The 14627-nt window shown below is 47.4% G+C and overlaps 1 protein-coding gene across 1 annotated transcript; it reads right to left on the bottom strand.

The window, feature by feature from the left end:
• Positions 1-3494: 3494 nt before the first annotated feature.
• On the bottom strand, positions 3495-13909 carry TNFRSF9 (TNF receptor superfamily member 9). The gene is made up of 7 exons (XM_054579658.1): positions 13810-13909; positions 13066-13173; positions 12545-12682; positions 11765-11831; positions 10362-10498; positions 9702-9830; positions 3495-3586 (listed from the first exon to the last, which is right to left on the bottom strand). The coding sequence occupies exons 1-7, from the start codon at positions 13907-13909 to the stop codon at positions 3495-3497; spliced, it is 771 nt and encodes a 256-aa protein (XP_054435633.1).
• Positions 13910-14627: the final 718 nt, after the last annotated feature.

Here is a 14627-nt window from a genome sequence, read left to right as displayed (position 1 = left end):
ATATGGTCTGTAGCTGTCCACTGGGTGCGCTGGCCCTGTGGTTTCCCATGTTGTTGTACAGACCAAGGTCAGCCCCCACCGGTGTTTTGCCCAGGGCCACCCTTCCTGAGCTATAAAGCAGTGTGAGATGGCTGCTCCTTGTGCTGGGCTTGGAATTTGCCAGGCGATGCCCAGCTGTGAATCTAGGCTGCCTGCTGCTAGTGCTGGGCCTGGGGCTCCCCAAAGCCAGCTGTTGCTTGTTGATAGGATTTAGGAAGTTGTGAAGCATGAGCCAAGACCAGCCATATATAAGGAAAATCAGCTTGGTGGACCCATAAGATGAGTGAGCCAGAGTCTCTGGGGATCTCCAAGCCAGATCAAACAGTGTTAGCCAGGTTGATGAAGTCTCAGATGTGGCACCAGCTTGCCAGCTCTCTGCGGGGACGTTTTAGAAAGAGGACAATGGCCTCTGCTTGCCTTGATGCCAGTCACTTTTGTTTCTCACCACTGGGGCCTTTCAAGCTGCTACCCCTGTGCAGGAGCTCAGAGGGAGTGAGTCTGAGTGGGTGGGTCCTCGTGTGGGTTCCTGAAGAGGAACTGCCTGGGGCTCCAGAATTTTCTTCTACTGCCTCAATCCCTGCCGCTTTTTGCAGCCAGAATTTGTGGGGACTTATCTTCCTGGCACTGGAACCCTGGGCTGGAAGGCATGGTGTGGGGCTGGGACTCCTCGCTCCCAAGATACCCCTCCCGAATTTTTATCTACCACACGTGGGTAAGGAACCAGCTTGTTCCACTTCTGCACCCCTCCTACCCGTCTGGATGGACATGGTTTCTTTACTTCCATAGTTGAGTCCACTCAACTCAATTTTGATGGTTCTGAGTGATGGTTTTCTATATTTTAGTTGTAATTTTGATGTGGTTGTGCAAAGTGGCAAGCTGCGCCTGCCTACGCTGCCTTCTTGACCGGAAGTCCCCATTCATATTTTAAAATAAAATAAAAACTAATCCTCCTCATAAACAGGAATAGAAGGGAATTTCCTTAAACTGGTCATATATTTTCAAAAAACCAACAAAAAACCCTGAAATTATCCCCCATAAATAAAATTTAAAAAAAAACAACCATTGTACTGGAGGTCTTAGCAATAAGTTGAGCAGTACATCAAGCACAAAAATAAAACACAAGGGACTAGAAAAGGAGGAAAATATTATGCACATAAAATGATGTTTTAGAAAACCCAAAAGGGTCTACATATATATTATTAGAAATCATAGAAAAGTTTAGTTAAGAGATTTATATAAAGTAATATAAACAAATTGGTAACATCTCTATACTCCAACAACAAACAAAACCATCTAAAAAGCAACAACAAAGTATGGAAAGAAGCCTAATCAAACACACACACACACACACACACACACACACACACACACACACTTCTGGAGAAACTTTATAACACTTTATTGAAGGGCATTAAATTAAAGGCCTACCCTACTGGATGCCAAGAGCTATTCTAGAGCTACTGTAACAAAGACCGTGCAAACAGGCAGTGGCACGGAAGTCAGGCCTTGGGTGTGTGGAGCCAGCATGACGGATGGGCCGTATGGCAGATCCATGCAGGAAAGACAGACCTCTGAGCAAATGAACGGATGGGAGTGGACAGGGCTATCCACCCACAAAACGCAAAATCAGATCGTTGCCTCGCAGGACACAGAGTAAGCCTTCTGGAGGGATCCGACTTAATACAAAAGACAAAGCTTAAGTCTCTTAGAATAAAATGTGAAGAAATATCTTTATGCCCCCCCCCAAAAAAAAAATTAGCCATATAAGAAATAAGGTATAAATTTAACCAGAAGCTTCAATCCAAGGAAGTTTCCCTAGAGGGCTGCTTACACAGGAAGCACGTTAATGGACATCCGTAGCGAGGTTACTCAGAGCGGCAAAAACCTGGAAACAACCCAATGTCCGGTGGTGGAAAATGGGTTAATAACTTATCATTTATTTGCAGAATTATGCAGCAATCCAAACGGATGTCTTGCGGCTCCACACCTCCACATGAATGAGGCTTGTAAACGTAACTCTGAGTCACTAAAGCAAAGCCACTGGGGTCTCCACACGGAGCAACGTCATTTCCAGAAATCTCAAAACCAAACAGAACTAAAATAGTTCACAGTATAGAATTATATAATGAATGATGTGTTTAAAAGCCGGGATGGTACCCCCCCTCACCCCCCCGTTCCTGAGAGGAGGCTGGGGGTGGCGTGCGAGGCCGGCGGGAGACGGGGCAGAGGAGCAGCGCACAGACGCATGCTCTGACCTTGACTCTGACCCTAGGAAGGCTCAGATACTAAATATTTTTGGCTTGATAGGCCACAGAGCCCCTTGTCACAGTCACCCAACTTAGCTGTTGGGTCACAAAGGTTGCCTCAGACAATAAGTAAGTAAGGGGTGTGGCTGTGTGTTCCAATAAAACTTTATTTACAGACTCTGACGTTTGTGCCTCATATAATTTTACCTGTCATGAGATACTACTCTTGTTTGGATTGTAAAAACCACGTAAAAACTATTCCTAGCTCCAGAGCCCTGCGAGGCCAGCGCCCGGGGGGCGTGGCAGCCCCCGCTCCGGCGCTCCGGTTGGGTGCGGGGGTCTTCATCCCGCGTCTGTGTTTCAGTCCTGTTTCGCGTATCAGTTTATGTGCAGAAAATATTTTTAAAATGTTTAAGAATGAAAAAAATGTAAGCGCAGGCTCAGAGGGGAATGGGGGCGAGGCAGATGACGTGAAGAGGGAGGGGACCCCAGGACACGCTGGGACATGGGAACTCTTCCCAAAGCCCTTCCCAAGCTTGGGCGCGGTCACCCTTGCCCACAGCGGAGGAGGCCATTGCGCTGAAGGGCAGAGCCAGTAGAACATTCGGTTGGGGCTATTTCCTGCACCTTATAGCTTATTGTCATATGTCATGTTATATGTCATATGAACACATACATTCACACACACCCAAATAACGTTAGCCAGACCATTCATCTACATGAGTAAATTTAAAATATAATTATCTTTGAATTTCAAAAAACCAGCCCAAATCTGTCAAGTACTGTCTAGAAAATGCCCCTTTACCACCAGCTCTGTCCCATCCTTGTTCTGTCAAAAATGATGTTTTTAAAGGCTGACTCATTAGCATTTAGAAGAAATGAGGCCCTGGCGGGGTAGCTCGTTTGGTTGGAGTCGTCCTGATGCACCAAGGTTGAGGGTTCAACCCCCAGTCAGAACACATACAAGAACTGACCATTGAATGCATAAATAACTGGAACAGCAAAATGATCTCTCTCTCTCTCTCCCCCTCTCTTTCTCTCTCAAATAAGTGAATAGAGAAAAATAATAAAATAAAATAAAATAAAATAAAATAAAATAAACATTATAGAAGAAACTTGTTGGGCGTGATCCTGGGTATTATCCGGGTCGGGGTTTTCCAGTACAGAAAGCTGCGGTGGAGGGGTCCCAACAGCCTCCGGCATGTCCATTCACAGTTTGCATCCTTCTCCTTCCTCTTCTTCCGGAAACCTGCAACTGTAGCTGTCTTCCTCTTGGGCAGTTTGCACTGGCTTCATAAATGCTAAAAAGTAATTTCAAAGATACTTATCTTTGGCTGTCTGTTTGAAGCATTTAACATTCGTTCTCTAGAACTCAGAGCCGTGGAACAAACGTCTCTAACAAGCAAACACTCTTCCCTTTAACGAGAACCACGTCATCAATAAGAGAGGTAATGGCAAATGTGGGCTTTTTTCTCAGGATTATTGAAGATATTTTTCTTTTTACCTAATATTTTTAGTGGTTCTGAAAAATTATATTCTTTGTTTTATACAATGGCTAAAAATATACTCTTGAGCATGAATCACTAGTGCATAAAACGTGTCATGTCCCACACATAACTAGTTTCAGCAAAGGTCACTAAAGTTACGCATGAGACAGCTTCTTCTGCAGGAAGTGCTTGAAGCACCAAGATGCTGGAGATGCGCCCCTACTTCTGTCAGTTGATGGGCAAAGAGCTGACTTCCATGCTAGCTTCCAGGTTTTCTTTTACACATCGGTATAAAGCACTAGTGTTACTGCTGGACAAATTTAATCTGAAGCAAATATTTTTGTAGCCTGATAAAGTAAAAGGCCCTACCTCAATTTTACATGCTTAGGACAAAAAAATAACCAAATCCCCAAAACTGCGCTATCTCTAAGAATTTATGAAAAACTGGCAAGACTTATTTAGAAATACCAATGGGATGTCATGTCTCAACTTAGTTTTTGACACCGGTATTATTCTGATTCCCAAACCAAACAAAGACAGTACTAGGAAAGAAAACTACAGATCAGTATCTCTCAGGAATATAACTGCAAAAATTCTTAACAAAATATTAGCAAATACAATTTAGCCACTTAGAAAAAGAATTACATACTACGAGCAAGCAGAGTTTAGTCCATGGGTGCAAGACTGACTCAATATTCAAAAATGAATCTGCGACCCTGGTCAGCGTGGCTCAGTTGGTTGACTGTCAGCCCATGGGCTGCAAGGTTGTGGGTTTGATTCCCAGTCATGGCACATGACTACATTGCAGGTTCGGTCCCTGGGCAGGGCATGTACAAGAGGCAGCCAATCAATGTTTCTCTCCCTCTCTCCCTTCCTCCCTTCTCCTCTCTCTAAAATCAATAAGCATGTCCTTGGGTAAGGATTAAAAAAATGAATCCGTGCAATCCGTCATCTTAATAGGATGAAGAAGAAAATCACATGTCCATATCAATTGATGCAGAGAAGGCATGTGACATGATTCAACACTCATTCATGATTCTTCAAAAACTTCTCAGAAAACTGAAGATAGAAGAGGAACTTCCTCAACCCGATAAAGATCTACTAAAAATCTACAGCTCACATCACACTTACTGTTGAAAACTAAATGCTTCCCCCTAAAATTAGAAACAGGGCAAGGATGTTCACTTCTCCACTCTTATCCAACGTAGTTCTGGAGGTTCTAACCAGCATGATAGGCCAAGAAAAGGAAATAAAAGCATATGGATAGAGAAAGAAAAAACAAAACTTCCCTATTTGCAGATGACCTAATGGCCTATACAGAAAATCCCAAGAAATCTACAAGCTGTTCCTACAACTAACAAATGAGTTCAGCCAAATAACAGGATATAAAACCAATCTACAAACATCAGTTATATTCCTATAACAATGAACACATGGAGACCAAAATTTAGGATAAATACCATTTAGAGTTGTTTTAAAAAATTAAATTCTAAGACCTAAATTTAGTAAAACATGTACAGGACTTGTATCCTGAAAACTACAAAATGAAGATGAAATAAATCAAAGGAACTATAGAGCAATGGAGAGACCCACTGTGTTCCTGAGACCGGAATACTTAAGGTAGCAAAGGTGTCCATTCTCCCCCAGCTGACGCACAGGTTTAACACAGTCGCTGTCAGAACCCCAGCTGACTTTCTGTAGATCATACAAGATTATCCAAAAACAGAAACGCAAAGGAACTAGAATAGCTAAAGCAAGTCTGAAAAAGAACGAAGCGGGAGGAATTGAACCTCTACCCGGCTTTAAGGCCTTCCTTGGCCACAGTAACCCAGACTGTGTGGCCTGGTGCAAGAACACAGAATCTGCCCCACTGTGGGAATCAGTGGGACAGACGAGAGGGACCCCACGCGCAGCTGGGTGACAAACGCACCGAAGCAGCTTGATGGGGGGCGGGTAATGTTTTCAACAAACAGTGCTGGGGCCACTGGGCAGCCATGGGCCAAAACAACAACAAAAATCTGCATCTAACCCTCTCGCACCTTACACAAAACTTAACTGAAGATGAACCACAGAGTTAAATGTAACACATTTAGAAGACAACGTAAGAGAAAATCTAAACCTTTGAGACCTAGGACTTGGCGGAGCATTCTTAGCCATGACTCCAAAAATGAAAAAACAAAAAACAGAAACTGGACTTCATCAAAATTAAAATATTTTTCTCTGCAAAAGACCCTGCGAGGAGGGTGGGAAGGCAAGCTAAAGACCAGGAGCGAACACTTGCGGGATACATTGCCTGACAAAGGGCTCACATCTAGGAGACATTAAGGATTTCAAATGTCGCCCTGGCTGGTGTGGCTCAGTCCATGGATTGATCACTGGCCTGAGAACTGGAAGGTCACCGGCTTGGTTTCCAGTCAGGGCACATGCCTGGGTTGTGGACTGGGTCCCCTTTTGGGGGTAAACAGGAGGCAACCAATTGATGTTTCTCTCACACATCGATGATTGATGTTTCTTTCCATCTCTTTCTCCTTCCCATCTCCTCTCTCTGAACATAGATAAATAAAACCTTTTTTTAAAAAAAGAATTCTCAAGTGTCTATGAGAAAACAAACACTTCAGTTGGAAAAAGGGCAGAAAACATGAAGGAACATTTCCCTGAAGAACATAGGCAGATGGAAAATAAGAGTGTGGGAAGGTGCTCAGCTCTCGGGGACAGGCAGACCAAGGCTACGAGCGAGTCCCTGTGTGCCTTCAGAAGCTGGCATAGGAGACCGTGGCGATGCGGTCTCAGCCAGGCGCTGAGAAGCTGGATCATTCATACGTTGCTGGGAGAACGGCAAATGGTGCAGCTCTCTGGAAAATAGTCTGGTCGTTTCTTAAAAAACTAAACATGCTCTGACCCTACAACTCCAAGTGCACTCCTGGGCATTTATCTTGGAGATATGAAAACTGAGGTCCACACAAAACCTGGACAAAGCCCGTCAGCGTACCTTTCAGTGCAATAGTCAAAAACTGGGAACAAGCGCGGTGCCTCTCCGGGGGCAGCAGGATGCAGGCTGGCCCAGGGGACGAGCCCGCAATAAAAAGAGTGAATTATGGAAACGCAATGGCTTGGCTGCCTCTCCATGGCATTAAAGTGCATGATAAAAAGGCCGATCTCAAAAGGTTCTATGTTCATGATCCATCTGTATATTGTATGATTCCATTGATAGGTAGCATTCTTGAAATGACAGCATTGTAAAGATAGAAAACAGATTTGTGGTGCCAGGGCTACGGGACGGTAGGGGAGAGAGCGTGGATGTGAACATGAAGGACAAGCAGGAGGGAGACCTCTGCGGTCATGGGGTGTTGTGTTTTGATCATACTGGTGTTTATACCCATCTACATGTGGAACACAGTGACACAGAAGTATACGCACTCAGGGTACCAATGTCACTTGCCTGCTTTTGATATCGCACTATAGTTACAGAGAATGTGACCCAGTGTATGGCCCGTGAGACTTTTCTGCACAGCGTTTAGAACTTCCTGTGAGTCTACAATCATTTCAAAATAGAGAGCTTCTAAAAATAAACTCAATTTTAAAAAAATGGAATACAGTTCCATTGCAACTCACAAGTTACCCATAAATACTTTTGAAAATCATCTGATAAAGAACTTTTTTTGCAGCTTGGGTGAAGATGAGATGGTTTGCTCTTTATATGAGAGGTTTCAGTGGGAGCCCAGAAGTTTAAATCAAAGGTGTAGACCTCCCAAAGAGAATCGATGAGCAAACCACAGAGCGGAAAAAGAGCAACAGCCCAGGAACGGAGGCCTAAAGGGTTCCTGTATGTTAATAAGAAAAGGACAGACAGCCCAGTAGAAAAATGCTCAAAAGACTTGCTCGGGCACTTTGCAAAAGAGGAAACGCAAATGGTCAATACACCATGGAAGATAGTCCCGTCTCACTAGACACCAGGGAGATGCCAATGAAAACTGCGGTGAGATCTACCCGCCTCCCACGAGAGAGAGAAAAGCGAAGAAGCCTGATAACGCAAGTGTCAGCCGCGACTGGCGCACAGGGAGCCAGGGCACGGGGTCCCACCGTTCTGGGAAACAGCCTGGCCGACCTACTAAGGACTCAGCAATTTTATTTCTAAGTGAAACAAAAAACAACGCAGAGACATGTACCGTATGTGGACTGAGACAAGTAGACAAAAACTCTGGAACACCATTGTCTGTTTAACAGCCCCAGGCTGGAAATAACCGCAGTGTCCATCAGTATTAGAAGAGAATCAACGAACAGTGATACAGTCATTCAACAAGAGAAATACATGAGGGTAAATGCAACACAGGAGTGTGTCATAAGCATACAACGTTGCAGGAAAAAAGGTAGATACAGAAAGGATAGGCTAAATACAGAAAACATAGAATAGATACATGTGATTACGCTTGTAGAAGTTCACAAGCCAACAAATTAAACTGTTGTTATGTAGCCAAACTATACATAAGAGCAAGGAAATGAATACCCTCGAGTTCTAGGTGTGGTTAGCACTGGTGGGGGGAGTGTTTTCATCTGGAAGGGAGGGCGTCAGGGCTTTGGGGAGCGAGGGCCCCTCTGTTTCATGATCTGGGGAGGGTGGTGCAGGTGCTCCTTCGACAACAACTTGCTACACTTCACAGGGGTGCATTTTCCCCTGTGTGTTGTCCTGCACTGTGTAAAGAGATTTTTTAAAAAATACTGTATGTGTGTTTTTTAAAGATTTATTTCCTTATTTATTTTTTAGAGAGAGGAGGAAGGAAGGGAGAAAGAGAGGGAAAGAAACATCAATGTGTGAAACACCGATCAATTGCTTCTCACGTGCCCCCAACAGGGGACCTTTCCCGCAACCCAGGCGTGTGCTCTGGCTGGGAATCGAACTGGAGACCTTTGTGTTTGCAGGCCGGCAGTCGACCCACTGAGCCACACCGGCCAGGGTGTAAAGAAATTTTATATTGTTTTCAAAAGACCCTTTATACAAATTAGCTTAGCGCATCTTTAGGTAAGACTTGACTACCACTGCCCCTGCTCTACTTTTAACATTTCGGGTCCCAGCAGAGTGCTCTCGGGGCCTCCGCCTGTAGACGGATCCCTCTTACCAAGTCTAGCCTGTCTCTCTGGGTCCGTCCTCCATGAAGACAAAAACCAGGCTGCCCCTATGCAGAAACTGTTTTGGGTAAATGCTAATAGGTTTCATGGAGTGAGTGCGGACTCTTGCTGGGTACGTGCCAAGTTCCTTAAGGAAGCGGCGTCTTAGCTCCGTGAAGGAAGCGCATCACTGCAATTTCCTGTGCAATCCAGACCGTGCAATCCAGACCGGCGTCTCCGGGGCCCTTTCGTTGAGCCTCCTCAGACGCGCTCTGGCCTCTCCATGCCGCCCCCTTGCGGGTCCGGCTCGGATTAAGGCCATCAGCCAGCCCGAGGGGCAGGGCTCAATGGGGCGAACGTTATTTTCTGATTCCTCTTTGCCAGTGTCCTGTGTGCACAACTGCCTGGCCGCACACATGTGCACATACATGCACACACAGAGCTACGCACTTCAATGGTCATTTTCCTACAACCCCTGCATTATGTTCTGCTATCGCCAGCTCTTGGCTTTGGCACTAGTGACATTTGGGGCTGAAGACTCTTGGCTGTGGGGTCAGCCTGTGCTTGCAGGGCGTTGAACAGCATTACTGACCACTCAGTAGGTGCCAGAAGCCTTCCTCCCACCATCCCCCTGAGTAGTGACAGCCAGAACTGTCTCCAGACATTGCCAAATGTCCCCTTTGGGGCAAAACAGCCTGTGCTTGGTAAGCACGGCGCTATCCTGACCCAGCTTCTAGAACTCCAACAGATCGCCCCCTTTTCCTTTCTACTGCAGAAAGCCTGACCCCCAGAGAGCTCCTGTCTGGCACGCGCACGTGAACCTTACGTTGCTTGAGTATGTACAGCAGCCTCCTGCGGCCGTGCCGGAGCCCAAAGAACCAGACCGCGAGGCAGAGCAGCAGGAGCAGCGCCGTCACCACCAGCATGAGGAGGAATCTGACCTGGGCCGGCTGACCTTGGAGAAGAGCGGAAGGAGAGGTGCGTGTCACTCGGGAAGTGTCCTTCCGTTTGTACTTACACTCGCAAACCCTAGTCATGAGGAGGAGCGGTTCCTTGGGCACCTCCAACCAGCTCACTTAGTAAACTTGCCTGTGTGTTAAGAAAACGTTTTTGTTTTTGTTTTTTCTTTAAACCTTAGTAATTTCCCTTGAGGCCCAGAGAAATTAGGGGCTTTGGCTTTTCTATATTTGGCCTTTCTGTATTTCATACAAAAAATGCAGGACTCTATCATCACCTCCCCTCGGCTGTATTGAGGCTGTGGTGCTGCTCGGGCTGAGTCCGCCTTGCTCTGCTTACTAACGCGTGCCTCAGGCTAAGTGACAAGCGCTTAAACACCCAGCAGGTCCCTTGATGCCAGGATAGGGGGAGGCGGTGGGGCGGGGGGTGCCGGGCATCCGCAGAGGCGCGAGGCCTCAGGACATCGCGGCGAGACAGGCTCCAGCGGGGAGGGCCAGGGCATGGCCCCATTGATTTGACAGCAACAGACCAGTTGCCCGATTCTGTCTCAGAGGTGAGCACGCGGCTGAGGACGTACCTGGAGAGAGGTCGGCCGGGACTGGCGCACACACCACGTCACTCTCCTTTGTCCCATTGATCAGTATGGTCTTTCCTTCCAGAGAACAGCTTAGTCCCATGAAAAGAGTTTCAATAATTAATTTAGCTATAGATCATTCTCATTAAAAACACTGACATGTTCCACCCAGCGAGGCAGCCCAGTCACTAAGGCGTGCGGGTCTGGGTCCATCAGGACAGTTTGAAAAACGTCCGCCGGACCCCCTGGCCTCCTGCGGCGCCCGCTCAGCCTGGGTGGCTCTCCGCCCTTCAGCCCACTCGCTGGCCTGACTGGGTTCTTCCTCCCCCCGAGGCTTCCTCCCGTGACAGCGGAGCCTGTTGCCTGGCTAGTCTGCCACCGCCACCCCGACTGCTTGGGCGTATGAGGGACAGACAACTTAGCGTCGGGGTCAGGAGTCCCTCACCCTCGGGTGCGCTGTCCCGGGCCCAGGGGGCGTCATCGCCCTCGGCGGCCCGCCGTCTTTCCTTTGCCCCGCAGACTAACGCCCACCCACCCGCTCACTCTCCAAAGCCCAGCTCAGTCCCACTTTCTGTGCAGACTCATTGACCGCTCTGAATGGTTTGTGATGAAAGACAAAATAACCTTTCTAATCTGTTACTCACCAGCTGTATACTTTTGTAAAACATAACAATGTAAATGTAAAATAATAAAAATGATTTTCTAGTAAGAAAAGCAAATGAAACAGGAGTGAGGGCGTATAAAATACAAGACTGAAATTTCTTTCTGTAGAGTTGGCAGAGGACAGGACGCCAGTCTGCCTTGGAAGCGCCTCCCCGCTCGCTGTCAGCGCCTGCGCGCTCGCGCTGCGGGCCGGGCGAGCTGGAGCCAGCGCCTGTCTGCACGCCGCGCGTTGAGGAGCTCCAGTCGCACGAGTCAACGGGAACATCCCAACATGCCCTGGTGGCTGTCCCTACTCCCTGTGGTGGCCTTGTTTGCCCAAGGACGCGCGATGTCTTGCAGGGGAGTGGCACACTTGACTCTCATTCTCAGGACATCACCCACTTAAAGGTGAGCTGATTGGCAGGGAAGGTGAAAGGCGCAAAGAGATTGGGAGGACAGAGAAGGACACCCTGGGAAGACAGGGACAAAGTCCTGCCGGTGACGCTGATCTGGACGCCCAGGGCATCGTTTCTGGAGAAGACATCCACTTTGTGTACTAAGTTGCTGTCACCCCACACTGTTCCCACAATGCCCAGCAGCACCTTATTCTATGTCCATCCTTGGCAGATTGTTAAAAGCTTCAATGATAACATTCTTTGTCTTTAAAAAATTAACCCACATTTGTCACTTTGTGAGCAAAAGAAAATTATACATACTCCGTCCAGGGTCGACAGATGCCGTGCTTCCCATCATTAAATGTCCCGAAGTCACAGTCTTTACACCCTTGCATAAAAATTAAAGCGATAATTAAAAAGGGAGACTTTCCATCATTTCGTCCCTTTCCCTGTGATGAACATAATCACGTAATAAAGTCATTAAGGTAATGCCATCTACACAGGTTGGCCAATGATCCTTGAAACCAAACTCTAAGATGACGGATGTTTTCATTCCAATCGTACACAGTCTTGTGTCTGTATGTACAGAAAGGATGACACGTATGGGCCTGGCGAATAACAAATGTGATTCCTAGTTATTGCCATTGGCTGAAAAGTAGTTTGTAAATATCACATATTGTCCTTGACTCAGTGGTTTATTGCTTGTTACTTTTGGGTTCCACAAACCTATGCTTTATTCGATAGTCAAAGATCGAGAGCGCAGCAGTGCGCGGGCAGCTGGCGGTCAGCTCCGGCGGGTCGCCTCCGCTGGGCGCCTTCGTGCATGACAAGGCGTACCTCACGTTAGCCTTGGGCTGTATTCCTTCCTCTCCCTTGCCTGGCTCATGTGATTAGTCTGCCTTTTATTGGGAGTATGTTATTTCTTTCTTTGGCTTATTAAGAGAGATTATTCTGTATGCTATGAGCTTGTAAATGTGCCACAGTGAATCTGTGCTATATAAATTTTTAAAAGACAAAAAAAAAAGAAAAGGTCTAAGGCTGAAGCCAATGGCGTTCGTCTAGATAACAAACTCGCAGGAGACGGGGGAAGTGCGCACCTACCGTATTCGGTCGATTCTTGACCCTCCTTACAGTCCTGTTCACACATGATGCAGCTGGCCCCCCGGCAGTGGAACCCCGAGATGCACTCGCACTCTGTGTTGCTGGTGGGGGAGCACACCTTCTTGGTCCTGAAGACACCTGCAAAGCCCCCCAGTGTTACATGGCACTTGACCTCCAAATCCAGGAAGCAGACTTACGCGCTGCAAGAAAAAACCACTCTCGCTCTACTTAATTACTCCAATGACCTCAGAGTATAAAGTTTTCTTCTGAATCCCAGTGCAAGACATTTTCACATTTTGCTGATAAAAATTTCCTCCCTTACCAGATGAATGTTTCCTCTCATATTTAAAAAGCTCAATCCACAAATACTTGCAGGTACCATTCATTACTTTACTGGACCTGCCTGCGGGCAGGGCACCCGCCACCTGCCACCTGACTGTCAGGAGAGTCAGCAACCTAGGGGACCGAACCCAGGCTTCCCAGCGCCTGCCCGACAGGAGGACACATCCCGGAAGCCATACCTTCACACAGCCGGCAGATGTCACAGGCCTTCTGTCCGCTGGCACTGGAGAAACTATTTGAAGGACAGGGAACGCAAATCTGAGTCTTGTCTTTCCCGCAGAAAGTACCTGAGAGGTAGATCACAGCTGTGCACATCTGGCAACGGATGGCTGGCACCCGAAGCATCGTGATGCTCGCAAGAAAACTAGGACATGGAACAACAGTCTGTTTTCCAGGTGCCAAGGGGCTAGAGTTTATTTTGTTGATGGGCTTTTTAAAAGTAAATATTTGCAAGATTGCCCTCAGTAAAACCTCTGAAATAAGAATAACAAAGTATAGATATTGCAACAAATAAGTCAACAGGAAGAAAATGGTTTCCTTTCTCTGTTGAATAAGGCCATCCCTGAGATCAACGCTGTGGGTAAGTGTGTCTGCCTGCCTTCCCCCGCCACCTCCACCCCGCTCTGGTCACTCCCACCCCCTTCCCGCCCCCCCTCCCCGCCGCTTGTCCCCTGCTGGGCCCCCGTGGGCGCAGAGGGGCTCACGCATAAGCTAACACCTGCTGAGGTCTTGCCATGTGCTGTGCACTGTTGGGAGCCCATCATATGAAATAGGGTCTCTCATTGTCCCTAGATGACTAAGTTGGGGGCACCAGAATTAAGGGACATGGCCTTGTTCACATAGCTAAGATGTAGCATGTGTAAAAGACTGAGGAAAAGGTCGTTTGCACAGAGCTCAGACACACACGCTGCTTCAGTTCTCACCAGCTGGACAGTTACTGCAGAAGTCCTGCGTGGCTTGCGCCCTCTTGAAATTCATGACCAGCAGCACGGCAGCCACGAGGTTGTAACACCTATGTCCCATGATGAAGCCCTGCGCAGACACGGTAGTAGCAGAGCCGGCTCCAGGAGAATTTTAACTGAGGTCACTGCTTCACAAATAGCTGTCTGCAAAAGGTAAACATTTACGAGAATGAGGTGGTTCCTCCTTTCAGACTTACACGTTTCAGCCACAACCTACACAAGTCCACAGGACCACAACTCCGGCGTTTTTCAGGAACAACCAGTGAAGGGGAGGCAGCCCATTCACAGAAGCTCCTGTGACAGGACAAGAGTGACGGAGCCCAGAGCCCCGTGCAGGCTTGCCTCAGTCGGGGGGTGCACTCTCCAACACGTTTTGCCAAAACACAGAAATAACAGCAGCAAAACTTTTGGGGACTTTCATGGCCACTTGGCATTAGCATCCAGGTTTCAGCCACGCCAGTTGTTGCTGCCCCTGAAATACAAGCCTTACAAAGAGACTCTGTTAGGGGCACCTAACAACCCAGCAGAATGAGCAGCGCTCTCTAGTGCCATTTGGCTGACGGCAGATACACACTTCCACAACTCGGTGCTGAAACGTTGAAACACCTCTCCGCTCAACTCTTTATCACAATAAAATACTTTTTTCGCTTTTCAGGGACAGTTGACAGTCCGTCTTACAGTAGTTTCAGGTGTACAACACAGCAGTTAGACATTCCCATGGCTCACAAAGTGACCCCCCCATAAGCCCAATGCCCACCTGGCACCACGCAGTCACTACA

Source organism: Pteronotus mesoamericanus, unplaced genomic scaffold (assembly GCF_021234165.1).
Source record: "Pteronotus mesoamericanus isolate MK-2021 breed Mesoamerican mustached bat unplaced genomic scaffold, CSHL_Meso_final contig_557, whole genome shotgun sequence".
Classification (NCBI taxonomy): Eukaryota; Metazoa; Chordata; class Mammalia; order Chiroptera; family Mormoopidae; genus Pteronotus; species Pteronotus mesoamericanus.
The sequence above is the reverse complement of the archived record's forward strand: the minus strand, read 5'-3'. Positions and strand labels throughout refer to the sequence as shown.